The following is a 17210-nucleotide window of genomic DNA, read 5'->3' as shown; positions in this document are numbered from 1 at the left end:
TTTGAAATGAAATGTGAAACTAGATCTCGCACCATGGTTCTTCCTCGTCGTAGAAAGTCTTCGCGAAACTATATGTCATGTGGTGCTCTAATGCGGTTGAGATTTCTACCGGCCATGTTCTCAGAGCTTGGTCAGAAACTCCTCTCTCTAATGGTGTTTCTCACTCAAGGGTATCCTCAACAACTTATAGATTCCCATAAAAACTAAGTATTTGATGATTCTTAAAAAAAAAAAAAAAAACAACAACAACAATGACATTCAAAATACTTAGTATAATTTTGTCATGTATTACTACTGGAGTACAATGTGATTATTTCAAAGAAGATAATGAGACTCACATTATTTAGCATTATTTTTTCATGTATTTCTACTAGAGTACAATATTGATCATGTAATTCTATTGGAGTACAAGGTGACTAGCCTAGAAGGCTGATGAAGTCTTGTATTAATCTTATCTTTCTATAATTCTTTTAATATAGTTTTACTTGTGAAGCAATACTATATTATACTGGTCATATTCAACACAAATTTAACATCCTAAAATCTTAATTTTAGTCAATGGAAGATTATGATAATTTATTGATCATAGCAATCTTTCAAGGATAGGATTGACTTAGGGTCTGGATATTTTTTGATCAAATATTCATTATTCCAAAGGCTGAACCCCAACCCTAAGGGCCCCCACACCCCGGCCCGACAGAGTATTCATAATCGAAGGCTTGGACCAATGGGTGATAGATAATAGTGCACTTACTTTTCCTTCTGGATAAAATTATATTTAAAAATTAGGTAGTACTATCAAAGCGGGCTTTCCCGCGAGCTAGGATTCATGCAACCCTAAGTCCCTAACCCGCCCCATGCCGGTTTATATTCTAGAAGCTCACAATTCTAGTATTAAAATACACAATTTATACGTCGTTTTGGATCATAACCCACCTTGCAAGGTGAACCTTGGTCCATGATATAACAACTCTAATGTCCACAATCAATAATATTTATAACAATTTTTTAAAAAATACTATAAGAAATCTTCAAATACTTTCTTTATTAAAAGAAAATGAAATAGATCTTATGTTAGTGCGCACACTATTCTATGTTCATAACGTTTCCCTTGGCATTATATTACGAATTGCAACCGTGTGCACCTTATTGCACAACATAATGTTCTCCTCTCATTGTGCTGATGCACACTATTCTATGTTCATAACGTTTCCCGTGCATTATATTATGATTTGCAACCGTGTGCATGTTATTCATAACATTTCCCTTGCATTATAATGTTCCCCTCTTGTCGGCAGCAGGATTTGAACCTGCGCAGGCAAAGCCCAACAGATTTCAAATCTATCTCCTTAACCACTCGAACATACCAACTTTACATTTATTGGCTACACAGGTTAATATTTAATTTAATAACAAAGATGGATTTTGAAAAGCTTATATAATTCTATGTTTACTTTTTATTGATCAGCATTACTTTCAATAATAATAATAATAATAATAATAATAATAATTATTATTATTATTATTATTATTATTATTTCTTTATTTATTATTTATTTATTTTACTTTTATTATTACCTCAGTATTCTTTTCACTCACGACTGGATGAACCATTAATTAATATAAATTGTATAAAACTTAGGAAATATTACATTTTTGGTCGTTGAATTCTTCCAAAGCCACTTTTCACCATTCAATTATTATCTTGGTGACTCTTTTCAATTCATCTATGATTGGATGGAAATGTTAAACTTAACATAAATGTTTAAAACCTATAATAAAAAGATAAATTTGTAATTTTACAATGCCCTTCGATCTTATTCCCTCTAATTAGGGATGAGAATAGGTCAGGTCCCTTCGTAGGGGGCCTAAGACCCGACCTATTTAAGGCCTACATAGGCATGCCTTGTTTTAAAAAGGTCAGGCTTGGACTCATTTTGAAGCCTATTAAACTAAACAGGCCAGACCTATTTATACCAAGCTCGGTCTTTAGGCCTAGCCTATTTACACACATATATATAATTTATTTCTAATATTAAGTTAGTATATATTTTATTTTATATCTAATATGTTTTTATATTTACAATATAATTCCAAGTATATATATTATCAAACTCTAACCCTCCACCTCCCAAATCGCATTCTAAATTCAAATTCAACTATAAACATTGTTTTTAATCCTATTATAAGTGTTCTTATTGTTTAATTGTTCTCACTGTTAAATATTTAATGAAGTGTCACGACTTAATTATGTAAGTTGATTGTTAACTATTTATAAGATTATATAGGATGACAATCAATAATACAATTAAATTCATTCCTAAATAAGTTGACAAGCATGTTGAAGTTGTGACTTGTTTTATTTTATTTTATATATGTTTTAATCCTATTATGCTTGCATTGTGGCGATATACTTATGTAGTTATATATTAATTTTGTATTAGCTAGGTATATTTCTTAAATTATTTAGAAATACTTATTAAAATTTTTAAAAAGACTTAATATATATGTTTTAAATAGGCTCAAAGCAGAACTTACTTTGAAGCCTTTTTAATGGCCTACATATTAAACAAGCTTTTAAAAAGGCTTCAGGCTAGACCAGGCTAATTGTAGGCTCAGACTTGAGCCTAACAAAAAGCCTACATACAGGCTCAGGCCCAGGCCTTAGATTTTCGCAACAGGCTCAGACCTAATTTTCTAAAGCTCAGCTCGACTCGGCCTATTTCCATCCCTACTTCTAATCTCTCTTTTGGAGCATTTCCTTTCATGACCCTCAATTTTTTTAGGCCCATTTTTTTTTTAAAAAAACATTTTATATATAATTCATTATTTTTATATTTGTTATTAATTTTTTTTTTTAGAATTCATAGATTGATCTTAATTGTAATTGAAAATAAAATTTTAAAAGGAATTGACATCTAAATTTTGGTAAATAATTTTTGTATTTAAATATGCGTAAAAAAGTCACTTTTAAATTAAATTTTGAAATCTTTTTTTTTCTTTGTTTGTTTGTTGAATTTTTTTGGATTATATATATTTGGACAAATTTTTTTATTACATTTTTATTTTTGTCATAGAATGTAATAACTTGAATTCCAAATGGATTTTTTTCTTTCAAAATATCTTTATTTTTAGATGTCTTTTTGTATTATGTTTCTTCTCCCAAAATGTTGAATCCTCAATCCTAACTCCTAAGGCCCCCACACCCAAGCCCGACAGAGCATTTATGAGGATGTAAATCACGGTGACTCGATGGGTTCATCGAATAGGGCTAAATGCAGGTGCGCACAAGGAATCTACCCACTTTGGACATAATTCTCACACTGCCGCCGCCGAGGTTCAAACCTTGGTCTCTTCGCCAATGATGTTTCTTACTTTTATAAATAGAGATCTCTATGCATCATTATAGCGAAATCTAAGTGTTAAAAAAATTTCTCTCCTATGTTCTTATCTATTTATTTTTGTCTCTCTTTCTAGTTTACCCTATTATATTTAGATTGCAGTTTTACTCTATTATATTTAGATTACAATTCAAAACAAAAACGATGAAAAGTCAAAATTAAACTATTAGACATGACACTTATTTTTAATGGAGTAGCCCTGATACCGTAATTGTTGATATAAAAGTTACCTTAATTAAAATGCATGGAAATGTTCAAATCTTGTTGATGAGAAGAGTTCATCAACTATCTAAGATAGTGATTGCATTCTACCAATGTACCATTTCGGACCATTTGGTTGTCTTTTTTTTTTTTTTTTTTTTTTTTTTTTTTTTTGAAAGATTTGGTTATCTATTTAGTCAGTGCAAAAGGTATGTCTAAATTATTATTGTATTTTACTTCTCATATTTTATACTCCGTATTTTTTTTGAAGCATATTTTATATTTCAGTCTTCAACAGAATTTAATTTTAATAAAATTTTTAGTATATTTATTTTAAATTGTTTCAATATAATACTCTCCGTATTTTCATATAATTTTAATAATTTGTCAAGCACATTGTGCTCATATGGTACCTTTGTGGCTCTCCTTGAGGGAAGATCACAGAATCGAACTCCGCTGGTGGGATATTGACTTTTTGAAATACAGTACTTAGAGAAAGTATAGAACAATACTACATTGTAATAGAGTCAATAATATTAAAAAAGTACAATCTAATATCACTTTTTTTTGGCATCATACTTAAAGTAACAAAAAAAAACCTAAAGTATTTTGTAATTTTTTAAAAAGTAAAACTAGATATATAACTATATCTAACTAACTAAAAAATTTCTTTATTCAGACAACGAGGATATATAAATACAATAACTGTTGGGAATAACATTAAGAGGTGAATGGGCGGTCAGAATTATTTTTGTGGACAAGAATTAATCTAGTGCGTTAGTGGGCACATCTGAACGCAACTTGCGTTCCCTCTCCCCCCTTTTTTCTCTTTTTTTTTTTTTGTGGCTGGTACAGGGGAGACAGGTATTCTCACTACTATAAATACCTGTCTTCCCAGACCTGTTTCTTTACACCTGAAAAAAAGCTCTCAAGCTCTATAAATACCCTGAGTATGTATCTCTATAAGTGCAACTGAGTTACGTGAGTACTTCTGTGAGAGCCAGTCGAAAGCTCCCGGGTTAAGACCGCACAGTCTCCGGATATAAGCTTTTAAGGCAGTGTCCTGCACACGTCACAGAAACTATCCTAAACATATCCCAGCCTATATCAATCGTAGTCCATATAAACCTACGATATTTTTATAAAAACCACAACAATAACAACTTTTAAATACTTTTTGTTGTTATATTGAATGTCATTTTCCCAATTTAATGGTTTAATATTATTTTAATAATAATTTTTTTGAAACACTTATTTTACTCTTATCCCTCTATACTATTTTTACATTACACCGTTACAATATTTTTTTAAAAGTCTATTATGTGATATAATTTTTCCTCTCAAAAGGTTGAATCCCCAATCTCATCTCAAGGGCCTCCCACATCCCCATTTTACAAAGTATTTGGAAAGATGTAAATCACGGTGACTTAATGACTCAGTAAGTTAGCACGCAATGTCAAATGTCGGTGCGCACAAGTAATCTGTCCACTTTAGGCTTAATTCCCGCATTGTCACCACCATCGTCGAAGTTCAAACTTTAGCTTCTTCTCTTAAATACTGCGTATTGAACCATTAAACTAAGCTCGTGCAGCCTGTGATATAAATTTCTATTAACGAGGGATCAAGTCCCTCCCCGCCTCACAAAATTCTATTGTACGTCTGTCCAAAATTACGTTATTGCATGAAATCAGAAAAATATATTTTTCCAAGACTACTGACTCTATTACAATAATAATAATAATAATAATAATAATAATAATAATAATAATATCCGTTAGAAATTTCTCAAGAAAAAGAATAATAATATCCGTTCGAAAATTTACAATCATCAACTGTCACTAATAATGGGGTTGCTCTCTTCCTGCTCCTCCTTGGCCTTGCTGCCACTCAATCCCTCCCCTCATGCCTTTCCCAAATCCTCAAGTTCTTATCTCCAAACCCCTTTGCATATAAAATCGGAAATTCCTCTTAGCTTCCCAACACTAAAGACCAGAGCCACTGCTGATGGAAGGGACCAAATTTCCAACACCCCACTTCTTGTTCAAGAAGAATCAAAGAAGAAACAGCCCAACCAGGTGTCGTTTCTCTCAACAAGTTAAATGAATTCTTGAATTTTTCTTGCTTTTGCCTATTGAATTGCTCTTTCCCACTGAAAAATTGTGTGTTTTTAGTTTCTTGGATGACTTGAATTTTAGAGTGCTAAACTTTGGTATTAATTGGGTGCATTTTGTTGTACCTGTCTTGAAATGTGTGGGCTATTGTTTTGCCTCTTGAATAGCTTATTTTGCTAAAGATTGTGTGATTTTATGGAGTGCTTTTGAATTTGAGAATCCTAGACTTTTTACAGTCATTGGGTAACTTTATGATTTACCTTTCTTTGAATAGATTAATTCGCTAAATATTGTATGCTTTTGTTGATGATTTTGGGGGTGTTTGGTAAATAGCTGTTAGCTGATTGAGTTAGTGGGTTTTACTAGTTGATAGCATTAGCTGATTGTAGAAAGATGTTTGGTAAATTAGTTGATAGCTGATTACATGCAAAATGACTTTCTCAAAAAGCTTATGAAATTTTGAATTTTAGCGTTTTGGAGCAATAAACTGTTACAAAAAAACTAATTAATGGTTTTTTAACCAAGTCAAATAGCTAATAGTGGTTAAATAAGTCAAAATTGACTGATAAGCTAATTATGTTACCAAACAGGGTTTGAATTTAAATTTCTAACTGGTGAACTTTGTTAATTGTTGTTTGGGTAACTTTTGTTTCTTGGGTTATTTGTGGAAGGATGATGTTGATTGATGACTATGTGTTTAGGAAGTTGAGGAGAGTGTGAGAGTTCTTAAAAATGCAGCCAGAACAAGAAAGGTTCCATCTGAAGAGATCCTGGCTGCATTTTCTGTGATTGAGAAGGCCAAGATTGATTCTTCGGGGTTTCTTGAAACTCTTGGTGGAACTGAATCACCGGGGCGAACCTGGATGCTCATTTTTACTGCAGAGGTTAAAGAAATTAGAAATTTCCTTTTGTTGTTCTGCTTTCGATCTTATTTTATTTCTTTTATATTTCTCTCTTTTCTAATTCTGATACCCAATGGTGGTGTTGTGTTTTAGAAAGGATTAGAACGAGGAAAATATTTCCCGATTACTGCTGTTCAGAGATTTGATGCAGCCGTAAGCTCTCTAACTCATACCGTTCTTTACTTTTGTGTAAATAATGCATATATAGAGAGAAGGTACACTTAGACATATGCATTCTACATTTTGAGGGTTACCAAACTTCATTGTAGCTTCCTTGTGCGCAGTAAGCAAAGGTCTGGTCTTTGTGTTCATCTGAGTTACCATGATTTACATCTTTCCAGATGCTCTGTCAGGCCGGGGCGTGGGGCCCCTTGGGGTTGGGGATTCAACCTTTTGGGAGCAACAAAGAAAAAGATAAAGAATGTGCACAATAAAAGTGTCAGATCAGATGGCAATTTTAGAAACAAGTGGTAGCAAATTCATATCCATAAGTGCATTATTTATGAACATAGTACTTTGCTAGATATTTGCCCCGATAAAGCTTTAGATGATTAGCTTTAGCTCTAGTGCATTTAAGTGGCGATTATATTTTAAAGAACTAACATAATTGAATCAAATATATATATATATAATTCTTAGGCAAAGAGGATTGAGAATGGAGTTTACCTGGGGCCTTTTGGAAACTTGACATTTGAAGGGAGGTTTTCGTGGAACAATAGAATCCTTGCGTTCATATTTGAGAGGCTACGGATAAAAGTTGGACCATTGAACCCGTTCGAGATCAGTTTGAAAGGAAAAGATGACAGGGAGCCAACCAATAAGGGAAAGGATCCATTCTTTGTCTGGTTTTACATTGATGAAGAAATAGCTATTGCTCGAGGCAGAAGTGGAGGAACAGCTTTCTGGGTGCGCTGTCAACGTGTTAACCCTTACTAAAAGCTTTGATATCATGCTTAGTTGCTCTTAAGACATGTAAATATATAGTCAGTACAAAATCAACTAAGAAAGTGTAAATCACATACATCTTTGCACGGTTTCTTTTGATAATTAGTTTACATGGTGACTATTTCATTTTCTTCAGCTGGACATGTAAATATGCTGCTTTCTTGCCATCTACATCAACATGTATCTTCTTGTGTGGATGTGCATGAAATCTTTTTATAGTTATGCTTGCATTCAATATATTTAAATTGAACTTTCATGCAAGAAAGCAAAAACAAAGCTAGTTTTCTTGTTTAGTTGTAGAATCCATATGAGGTTCTCCAGTTGTGTAGAATTACATTATGTTATACTTAGTCCTAGGTTCCTCTACAAGAATAAAGACATGGGGTGCAAGCACAGAGCACACACCTGCTGTTAAGACATATATGAATTAGTCTTTCATTATTTCTTTAGGGTGTGTTTGGAAATTAAGAATGATTTCTGGAAAATTGATCATTTTTCATAAAACATTTTCATTTACAGTGTTTTGTTGCATTCTTGAAAACTGTCTTGGTGTGTTTAGTTCATTTTTGAAAAAATGAACAGAATTGTATAATTAAACATTTTAATTGTTTTGTTTAGAATGTTTTAAAAAAAATTGTTTTGTTTAGAATATAACAACATTTATAATAATAATAATAATAATAATAATAATAATAATAATAATAATATAAATGGTGGTAGTGGACTAGCGGTGGTGGTGTGGTAGCTGTGGTGGTGGTGGTGGTGGAGTGTTGGTGGTGTTAGTGGTGGTGGTGATGATGAAGATGGTGGTAGTAGTGTGGTTATGGTAGTGGTGGCGAAGGTGATGGTATACTGGTGGTGGTGGTGGTAGTGTGGCAGTGATGATAGTGATAGTGGTGGTGGTGTAGTGGTGGCGGTGGTTACAATGGTGGTGGTGATGGTGATGGTGTGTCGGTGGTAATGGTGTGGAAATTGTTCCTAAAAAGTGATGTGAAGTCATTTTCTAAGAAAATTAGGGTACTCACGGATAGTAGTGGTGGTGTGGTCAATTTTCTCCAAAATGCTTCCTTTTCTCTTTATTGTGCAATTTGATGAAACTATAAGCAAATACACATTAATTAGTTTAATTTCTCAATTTAGCACACCATAATATGTACAAAATGGACAAAAGTATGGGATAAAATATAGTAAAAAAAAATAAGTGTTATCAAGTATTACTAATAATAATAATAATAATAATAATATATTATTATTATTATAAAGATATTTATGTCTTTTAAAAAAATAGTCTATTTTTATTCCTTAAACCAATCAAATTAGAATAACATTTTTAAAGTCTATTCCTCATGCGAACCAAATAATATAATATAATTCTTATTCTATTCTTTGTCTATTCTATTCTTTATGGAATAACATTTCTATTCCCTAAAAATTCATTAACCAAACATGTTGTTAATGTTTTGATTTTTTCTTTTCTTTTTAACCATGATGGGCTTGTATCCCCTCACACCTAATTTTTATTTTTTATTTTATACTTATATTAATAAATAAAAAATATTTTAATATAATATTATTATTATTTATGCAAATAAATAAATAAAAATATTTATTTTATTAAATGAATTACTTTTATGTATTGAAAAAAAAAAGTTTTAAAAAATTATTTAATATATAATAAGTGCTAATTCTTAGTACTTTTATGTGCACAATTGATATCAAACTCATGATTTTATGTTAATTGAAAATTAAGTATGTGCTTAGTTGATACCTTTGTGTCATTTAGGTGATTTGGGAGCATTGATTGCAATATCATGTAAATTGGAGTTCAATTGGATGTGTTTTGAAGTCATCTTGACACAAAAGCATGTTCCGAGAGTCATGAGATCAGGTCAAGAAAGTGAAAGAGAACAAGTTGAAAGTATAATGACATTATCCGGGGACTCAAAGGAACCAAGGAGATGAAGAAATATGCATTTTGGAGTGAAAATCATGGCCCACGCTGGTGGTCACGCCGTGACTACTAGAGTGACTTCATTCAGCTTTGCATTTTTCTCTAGTAGGCAACGTCTCGGTATTTTGAGCATATCTCGAGCTAGGGGTGTCCAAATGAGGTGATTCAAGTGGCATTGGAACGGAAACTCAAAGGGCTACAACTTTCATTTGATCACAAAGGCTAGTTTTAACGTCTACACGGTGAAAATTACCTATACAACCAGAACTGTTGCGCAAAGTGGGTGGTCACCGTTGAGGTCACGGCGTGAACTCGACCGTGACCTCTGGAACTTGCGAACTGTGCTGAAAAGTCATTGTGGAACTCACACCGTGAGCCCCATCGTGACCACATGCCTAGATTCCTTTTTAAATTGTATTTTTAGCGTGATTTGAGGGGTATAAATAACCCTAGGTGGTTATTTTTAGGAAACTTTACATTCTCCACTCTCTCTCCAAGGTTTTTTTTTTTTCTTTTTTTTTTTTTTTTTGGAGAGAAAACCTCTCCAAACATTTCATTTATGTAATCAATCCATCTTTGAAGAAGATTTGAAGAACAATTTCATATTTCATATTGCAATTTCAAGATTTCATTTCCCTAGTTCTTAATCAAAGCTAAGTCTTTCTTGTTGTTTTCTTTGCATTTTATTATTCAGGCGAGGGTTTGTATTGTATTTGAGATTGTTAGTGGATAGAATATCAGGTCAAGATTGATAAAAATTATATGTAATAATCTCAAGTGCTTGAAGCTTGGTGTGAAGGAGTTGGTGAAAAGCATTCGTCGAGGTCACAAAGGGTCAATCTTTGAATGTTTTCCTTTGATTTTCTTGTCATAATTTCTCATTCAACTTGAGCTCATATTAAATGTGTTATGTGTGATTGTTACTTTCTATCCTTATTTTCTCGGATGAAGTTGAAGGCTTTTCTCTTTTTACAACTTTGAATTCAAATGTATATAATCTCGCTGCCTGCATGCCACCTGATTGTTTGGAGTATTATTTATTGGTCTCTACTGTCTATTGACATCCTGGATTGTTTTACTAATATCCTTTTTAGCTTGTATATAATGAGCCTAATTTGGAAAAAATTTGTGGCTAAAATTAGTGTGAATCTAATCATGTTGGAAAGACATGAGTCGAAATAATTGAAGGATGAGGGTGGAATATTGTTGCTTTAGTTGCCAAAATCAATATGGTTTTGATGTCTTACTGAATATCCTAGAGATTGCAATTGATATATGAACTGTGCCTTTCTTGCACTCTGCCCAAATATTGCTTAGTAGTAGCAATTGTTTCAATTTCTTGATAGATGCTCTCAACATATGCTTTATAATTGACAAAAAGGTATCAAATTTATATTCATTATGAGTATTTGATTAGCTCATTTGGGAGGAGGCTAATGTAGATTGCACTACATCGTGCCCCTGCAAGCTGCTTTTTTATTTTATTTTTAAATTTTTTGCCTGTAATATATGCATGTAGAACGTTATATCATCCTCTGGTTGCAGATTCTATGTGATTGCTAGGAACATATCTCCAATAGAGGTCATTACTCATGTGGCGATCCTGTGTGAAGAATTTGATATACCCATATGTCTACGTTGCATCTAAGGAACAAAGATGCCACCAACTCCCACCACATTTTACTTTTTGACAAATCTATACCCAACTTAGCCTTTTTCCTTGTAATTAAATCCTCAAATTTCAAATACAAACCCAGTCTAAGCAAAGACCGGAGCTTTGATATAGTAAGGTCTATCAAAGCCCGGAAATGAATTCTTAAGCCCGGAAATGAAATTCTTAAGCCATACACGTTGAGATATAGCCTCAAAGCATGAAACAAACTCGACTTCTATGGTTGAAGTGGTGACAAGAGTTTGTTTAACACTTCTCCATGAAACAGCTCCACCGACCATTGTAAAAATGTATCCTGAAGTTGATTTCCGAGAATCAACACAACCGGCAAAGTCTGCATCAAAATATCCAACAACGTCCAAAAGTCTGTCTGCTTGAACACAAGCTTATAATGGTACCTTTGAGATACCTTAAAACCTTCTTTACAGCTCTCCAGTGGTCTAAACCCAGATCATTTTGATATCATCCTAGCATTCCAACAAAGGCGATGTCCGGCCTAGTACATACTTAAACATACCTGAGGCATCCTACAACTGAAGCATAAGGAGTATTCTTCATGGATTCTCTTTCAAAATTATTCTTTGGACATTAGTCCAAACTGAATTTATCCCCTCTCACTATAGGAGCTGGACTCATTGAACAATCCTTCATCCGAAATCTTTCTAAGACTGTTGATATAGGTTTCCTGCGATAGTCCTAGAATACCTCGGGATCTATCCCTATAGATCTTTATGCCAATGACATAAGATGTCTCGGCCATATCTTTCATATCAAAGTTCTTAGAAAGGAATTACTTAACCTCGTGCAACATTCACTTATCATATGTTGCAAGTAGAATATCCTCCACATATAAAACAAGAAAACAAATTTTACTCCCACTTGTCTTTTGGTATATGCAATGATCTAAGGGACTTTCAACAAATCCATATGAAGAAATGACACCGTCAAACTTGATATACCATTGGCGGGAAGCTTGTTTTAAACCATAGATGGACTTTTTGAGCTTGCAAACCAAATACTTACCTTCACTAGAAGAGAACCCTTTAGGTTGTTTCATATAAACTACATCATCTAGATCACCGTTAAGGAATGCCATTTTCACATCCATCTGTTGCAATTCAAGATTGAAATGTGCAACTAAAGCCAAAATTATACGAAGTGAATCTTTCTTTGATACAGGAGAACATGTCTCCGTGTAGTTGATTCCTTCCTTTTGAGTAAACCCTTTAGCAACGAGCCTTGCTTTGTATCGCTCGAAGTTGCCTAATGAGTTCTTTTTAGTCTTATAGACCCATTTACAGCTAATGGCCTTGACCCCATTAGGAAACTCAACAAGGTCCCAAACCCCATTGCTCCGCATGGAACACATTTCTTCCTTCATGGCTTCATACCATAAATCTGACTCATTACAGTTTATGGCTTGTGAAAACGTTTCTGGATCATTTTTAGCTCCAACATCATACTCTTGTAGATACACTATATAATCACTAGGAATTGCCGGTCTTTTTTCTCAATTAGATCGTCTCAAAGTTGAACTACCATCTTCTTGAGAAGTTAGCGGTTCAACTACCGCTTCAGGAATTTCCTGAATTGGTTAATCTATTGGAATAATATCAGCATTTTGTGAAACTTCTTCAATAGGTTGTTCAATACCTGTTTGAACTTGAGGGGTGCTTGAAACTATTATCAACCTATCTGATGATGTAGAAGGACATGATTCATTATGATCACGATTAGAAATCAAATCATTGAATCGATCCCTTCCACTAATCATGTCATCTTCAAGAAACTTAGCATTTCTTGATTCCACAATCCTAGTTGAATGAGATGGATAATAAAATTTGTACCCTTTGAAGGACTGTGTGTAACACCCCAGATTTTCAGGATATTTAAAACTTATAGAATAAAGGTGAAATCTCGTTGAATCCCAAAACATAATACAAGAGTATGGGGTGCTATGCCACACCCGAGCTAGAGAACTCAGGTGCACAGGCTAACAGACTAATATCCTCAAATAGTATCAGTACTAAATCATGGCACGCAGGCCGAAAGGGAAAAACTATCTAAGCTACATCCAAGCTTCTAGCGCGCTCCAGTGATCTACTCGTCTGTGCCTGAAAGCTAAATATATCTGTTCAGCGAGAGATGCTGGTAACCCACTCCAACGCGTTGAAATACATTACATATAGAGATATATATATAGATATACGAAAACCATTTTGAAGCATGAAGATATATCCTACGAGACTCTAGCTTTTAAAACCGGGAATGACTCGACAGATAAGGCTAGACACAAGCAACAGTTATAACAAGCGTATACAATCCACAACAGGCAAGACAGATAAAGCTGAGCACAATTAATAATCATAACCCAACATAAACAATCCCCAGCATAAATCCCATAGTCACATCCCCCAATATACTCATAAACACCACTCAACCATATCTCATCACATAGCACACTTTGTTGGCGCCACAGGACCAATCGCATGCCCATACATGAGGGTCAGCGCATATAGCTCTGACACGGCCCCGCAGCACCCTGCCCCGTCTCACATTACGGAGGAGTGGATCGCAACCGACTAATGAACCGTAGTTCTATATAATATTTATATACCTGACCGGTCTTTACCAGCCTGGTTAACAGTTGGGATGGTTCTCAACCCATTCAACTGCCCGTATAGTGGACCTTTGTCCTATATAATATTTATATACCTGACCGGTCTTTACCAGCCTGGTTAACAGCCGGTATGGTTCTCGCCCCATCCGACTGCCCGTATAGTGGAACTTAGTCCTATATAATATTTATATACCTGACCGGTCTCTACCAGCCTGGTTAACAGCCGGTATGGTTCTCAGCCCACCCGACTGCCCGTATAGCCCGATTGATCTCAACCAAATCGGGGTAACATGCACACATAACACATAGCAAGCACATGCAACACATATTAACACATTGGGAAGGGGGAGAAAACGTATAACAAAACCTATGCGTGATCCTTCACATACTAAGAATGGTCCTAAGGGGTTCATACTCCTTTCACCTAGGTCAACGGGATACCAATTCAACTAGCATGCAATATATAAGACTCATACAACCTACGAACGGTACCCGAAACATCAAACTAGACATAGGCACGATAGACGGAGTCCGTTGGGACACCACGGGGGTCGGGGAAACATCAAACGGGGAAGTCGGGGTCCCAAGAGTGGGAATTTCCAGCGGGTAGCCGGTGGGTGGGGGGCCACCAGCCGGCTGCCCGCCGGTAACACTGTTCCGGGCAGCGGGTCGCCGGCGGGCAGCTGCTCGCCCGCCGGCTGCCCGCTGCCGGAACTGCCCCTTTCGACCGCGGGTAGGTGGCGGGTCCCCTACCCCCCACTGACTCATTAACACCAAAAACGCCCCGGGAACCTTCGTGGAACCCGAGACCATGCTTAGACACTTTCAAACGCAATTGATAACACACGTAGACAATTTAACGGATCAAAATCAAGAATCAAACGGCACATAACCTATCATGCTTTTCTAGACATAATAAACACCCAATCATGCGAAATCCCACCCAATATACCAAGAATAATACCATACGAATTCCACGATATAACCTAGGGTTCTAATTATTTTTAATCCCACAAGAATACGATTCGTCCTCTAATTACAAGATTCGGTAGGAATATCACATAAGCATCAAGAACGCCAACAAGAACATCAACCTAGGGTTCTAATTATCTTTTTATCAACAAGAATACGGTTCGCCTTCTAATTACAAGATTCGGTACAAATAACACATAAGCATCAAGCACGCCATACAATTATCAATAACACCATATAATCATTAAGAACTCCACATAATCGTTAAGAACACCATGGTTATCAAGAATCTCCCGATGTCAAGACCACCCATGGAATTATCCCATCAATCATCAATAATAACATCACAAATCATCAATACACAATAATATGGGGAAAACCTACGGGGGAGATCATAACTATGAAAATAGGTTTTGTTGAGACATGGGTTACCTCTTAGCCTTAATTAATTCCTCGGCTATGAAGGGCCTTTCTTTAAGCTTTCTTGCTTTCTTGATTTCTTCTAGGGGGATTCTTGGAGCTCTTTGGGGTGGTGGGCGTTATTCTTGTGGTGGGGGGTTTCTAGGTGCCCCTTAAGTCCCCTATTTATATATTTAGGAGTCCTAGTTAGGAACTAATATTATGGGCTTGCTAATTCTATTTCTTTTGGAACTAAGGATTGGGTTTAGGGATAAGGGCCCATGGACTATGGTGGGCCTTCCTAATTAATTATTGTGATTTAATTCTTTCTTTTGGGTAATTGATTAAATGATTTAATTGATCTTAGGGGTCGTAACACGGGGTGTTACACTGTGCGTATCCAATAAAGAAATCACTAATAGTCATCGGGTCCAACTTCTTTTCTTGTGGGTTATATATCCTTACCTCAGACGGGCATCCCCAAACACACATATGTTGCAAACTCGGGTTTCCAACCTTTAAATAACTCAAATGGCGTCTTTGGGACAACCTTGGTTGGAACACGATTTAATATATATGTAGCCGTCTTAAGTGCTTCAGCCCACAAAAACTTAGGAAGTTTTGAGTTGCTAAGCATACACCGCACCATGTCAATAAGCGTGCGATTTCTTCTTTCAGCAACACCACTTTGGTCCGGAGAACCAGGCGTGGTGTATTGGGCAACAATCCCATATTCTTGAAGAAACTTAGCAAACGGACCAGATACTTGTCCACTTTCAGTGTACCTACCATAGTATTCACCACCTCTGTCGGATCTAACTATCTATATTTGCTTCCCACATTGGTTCTCAACTTCAGCCTTAAAAGACTTGAAGGCATCCAATGCTTCATTCTTATTATGAATCAAATACACATAAGTAAATCGTGAGTAATCATCAATGAAGGTGATGAAATACTATTGACCTGGCATATCCATATCTGGACAGCAAATGTCAGTATGTATGATTTTCAATATGCTTGAACTCCTTTTGGCACCTTTCTTAGACTTGTTCGTCTGCTTTTCCTTAATGCAGTCTATACAAGTCTAGAAATCAGTATAATCAAGAGTACTAAGTACCCCATCATTTACTAATCTTTTTATACGTTCAAGGGAGATATGACCTAATCTCCGATGCCATAACATGGAGGAGTTCTCACTAACACTCAATCTTTTGGAACCGAGGTGAACATGCAATGAACTATAAATGGCATTGTTTTGTAAATGTAAACAATAAAGACGATCAGACAATGTACTGTATCCAACACAAGTTGATTTATTAAAAATATCAAAACATTTGCCTTGAAAATTAAAGGAGAAACCCAACGGCATAAGTCTAGAGATTGAAATCAAGTTTCGGGAGAAACTTGGTACATAAAATGTCTTATTTAAGATTAAAACAAAGCCACTACTTAAAACAATCTTGCATGTTCCAATGGCTTCCACTTGTGACCCCATCTTGTTTCCTGTTAAGATGGTTCGTTCACTTGCAATGTGGATTGTTGAACTAGAATCAATCTACCAAGTATTGTGTTAACTTCAGACATATTAGATTCATAACAAACGAATGGGGATAGAATACCTTTCTTCTCGATCCACTTTTTGCGCTTGATGCAATCTTTCATCATGTGTCCATTCTTTTTACCGAAGAAACACTTATGCACATTCTTTATGTCTGCTTGAGGCGAAAGTTTTCCTTTCCCCTTAGCCTTAGAAGTGGAACCTTGAGATTTGCCAGATCTAGATTTCTCACGTGCCGTAGCCAGCATGGTAGTTTCTCCCATTTCCATCACCAACCTTCCTTCTTCTTGAACACACATGGTCATTAAATCATTTATGGACCATTTTTCCTTATGTGTGTTATAGAAATTTTAAAGGGTCTGTACGGTTATGGTAGGGTGTACAAGGCATAATACACAACAAAGTCATCTGACATATCTACCCCAAGAGTCTTAAGTTGAGCCACAATGTCTTGCAATTCCATGATGTGCTCACGCAC

The 17210-nt window shown here is 35.2% G+C and overlaps 1 protein-coding gene and 1 non-coding gene across 2 annotated transcripts; one reads left to right on the top strand and one right to left on the bottom strand.

Annotated features, from left to right (window-relative positions):
• Positions 1–1289: 1289 nt before the first annotated feature.
• Positions 1290–1371, bottom strand: TRNAS-UGA. Its single transcript has one exon. It is a non-coding gene; the product is annotated as a tRNA-Ser (tRNA).
• Positions 1372–5390: 4019 nt separating this feature from the next.
• On the top strand, positions 5391–7695 carry LOC109172143. The gene is made up of 4 exons (XM_019321291.1): positions 5391–5677; positions 6415–6597; positions 6709–6768; positions 7255–7695. The coding sequence occupies exons 1-4, from the start codon at positions 5447–5449 to the stop codon at positions 7549–7551; spliced, it is 771 nt and encodes a 256-aa protein (XP_019176836.1). The 5' UTR covers positions 5391–5446; the 3' UTR covers positions 7552–7695.
• The last annotated feature ends 9515 nt before the right edge of the window (positions 7696–17210 follow it).

The sequence above is a fragment of the Ipomoea nil genome, unplaced genomic scaffold (assembly GCF_001879475.1).
Source record: "Ipomoea nil cultivar Tokyo-kokei standard unplaced genomic scaffold, Asagao_1.1 scaffold0415, whole genome shotgun sequence".
NCBI classification, from domain to species: Eukaryota; Viridiplantae; Streptophyta; class Magnoliopsida; order Solanales; family Convolvulaceae; genus Ipomoea; species Ipomoea nil.
The sequence above is the reverse complement of the archived record's forward strand: the minus strand, read 5'-3'. Positions and strand labels throughout refer to the sequence as shown.

What these genes read in the sequence shown, in the direction of transcription:
- LOC109172143 (XM_019321291.1), top strand. Translation starts at nt 5,447, where the DNA reads ATGGGGTTGCTCTCTTCCTGCTCCTCCTTGGCCTTGCTGCCACTCAAT. An exon ending in AGAAGAAACAGCCCAACCAG is followed by an intron (nt 5,678 to 6,414) that starts GTGTCGTTTCTC and finishes CTATGTGTTTAG; the next exon opens with GAAGTTGAGGAGAGTGTGAG. An exon ending in TGCTCATTTTTACTGCAGAG is followed by an intron (nt 6,598 to 6,708) that starts GTTAAAGAAATT and finishes GTTGTGTTTTAG; the next exon opens with AAAGGATTAGAACGAGGAAA.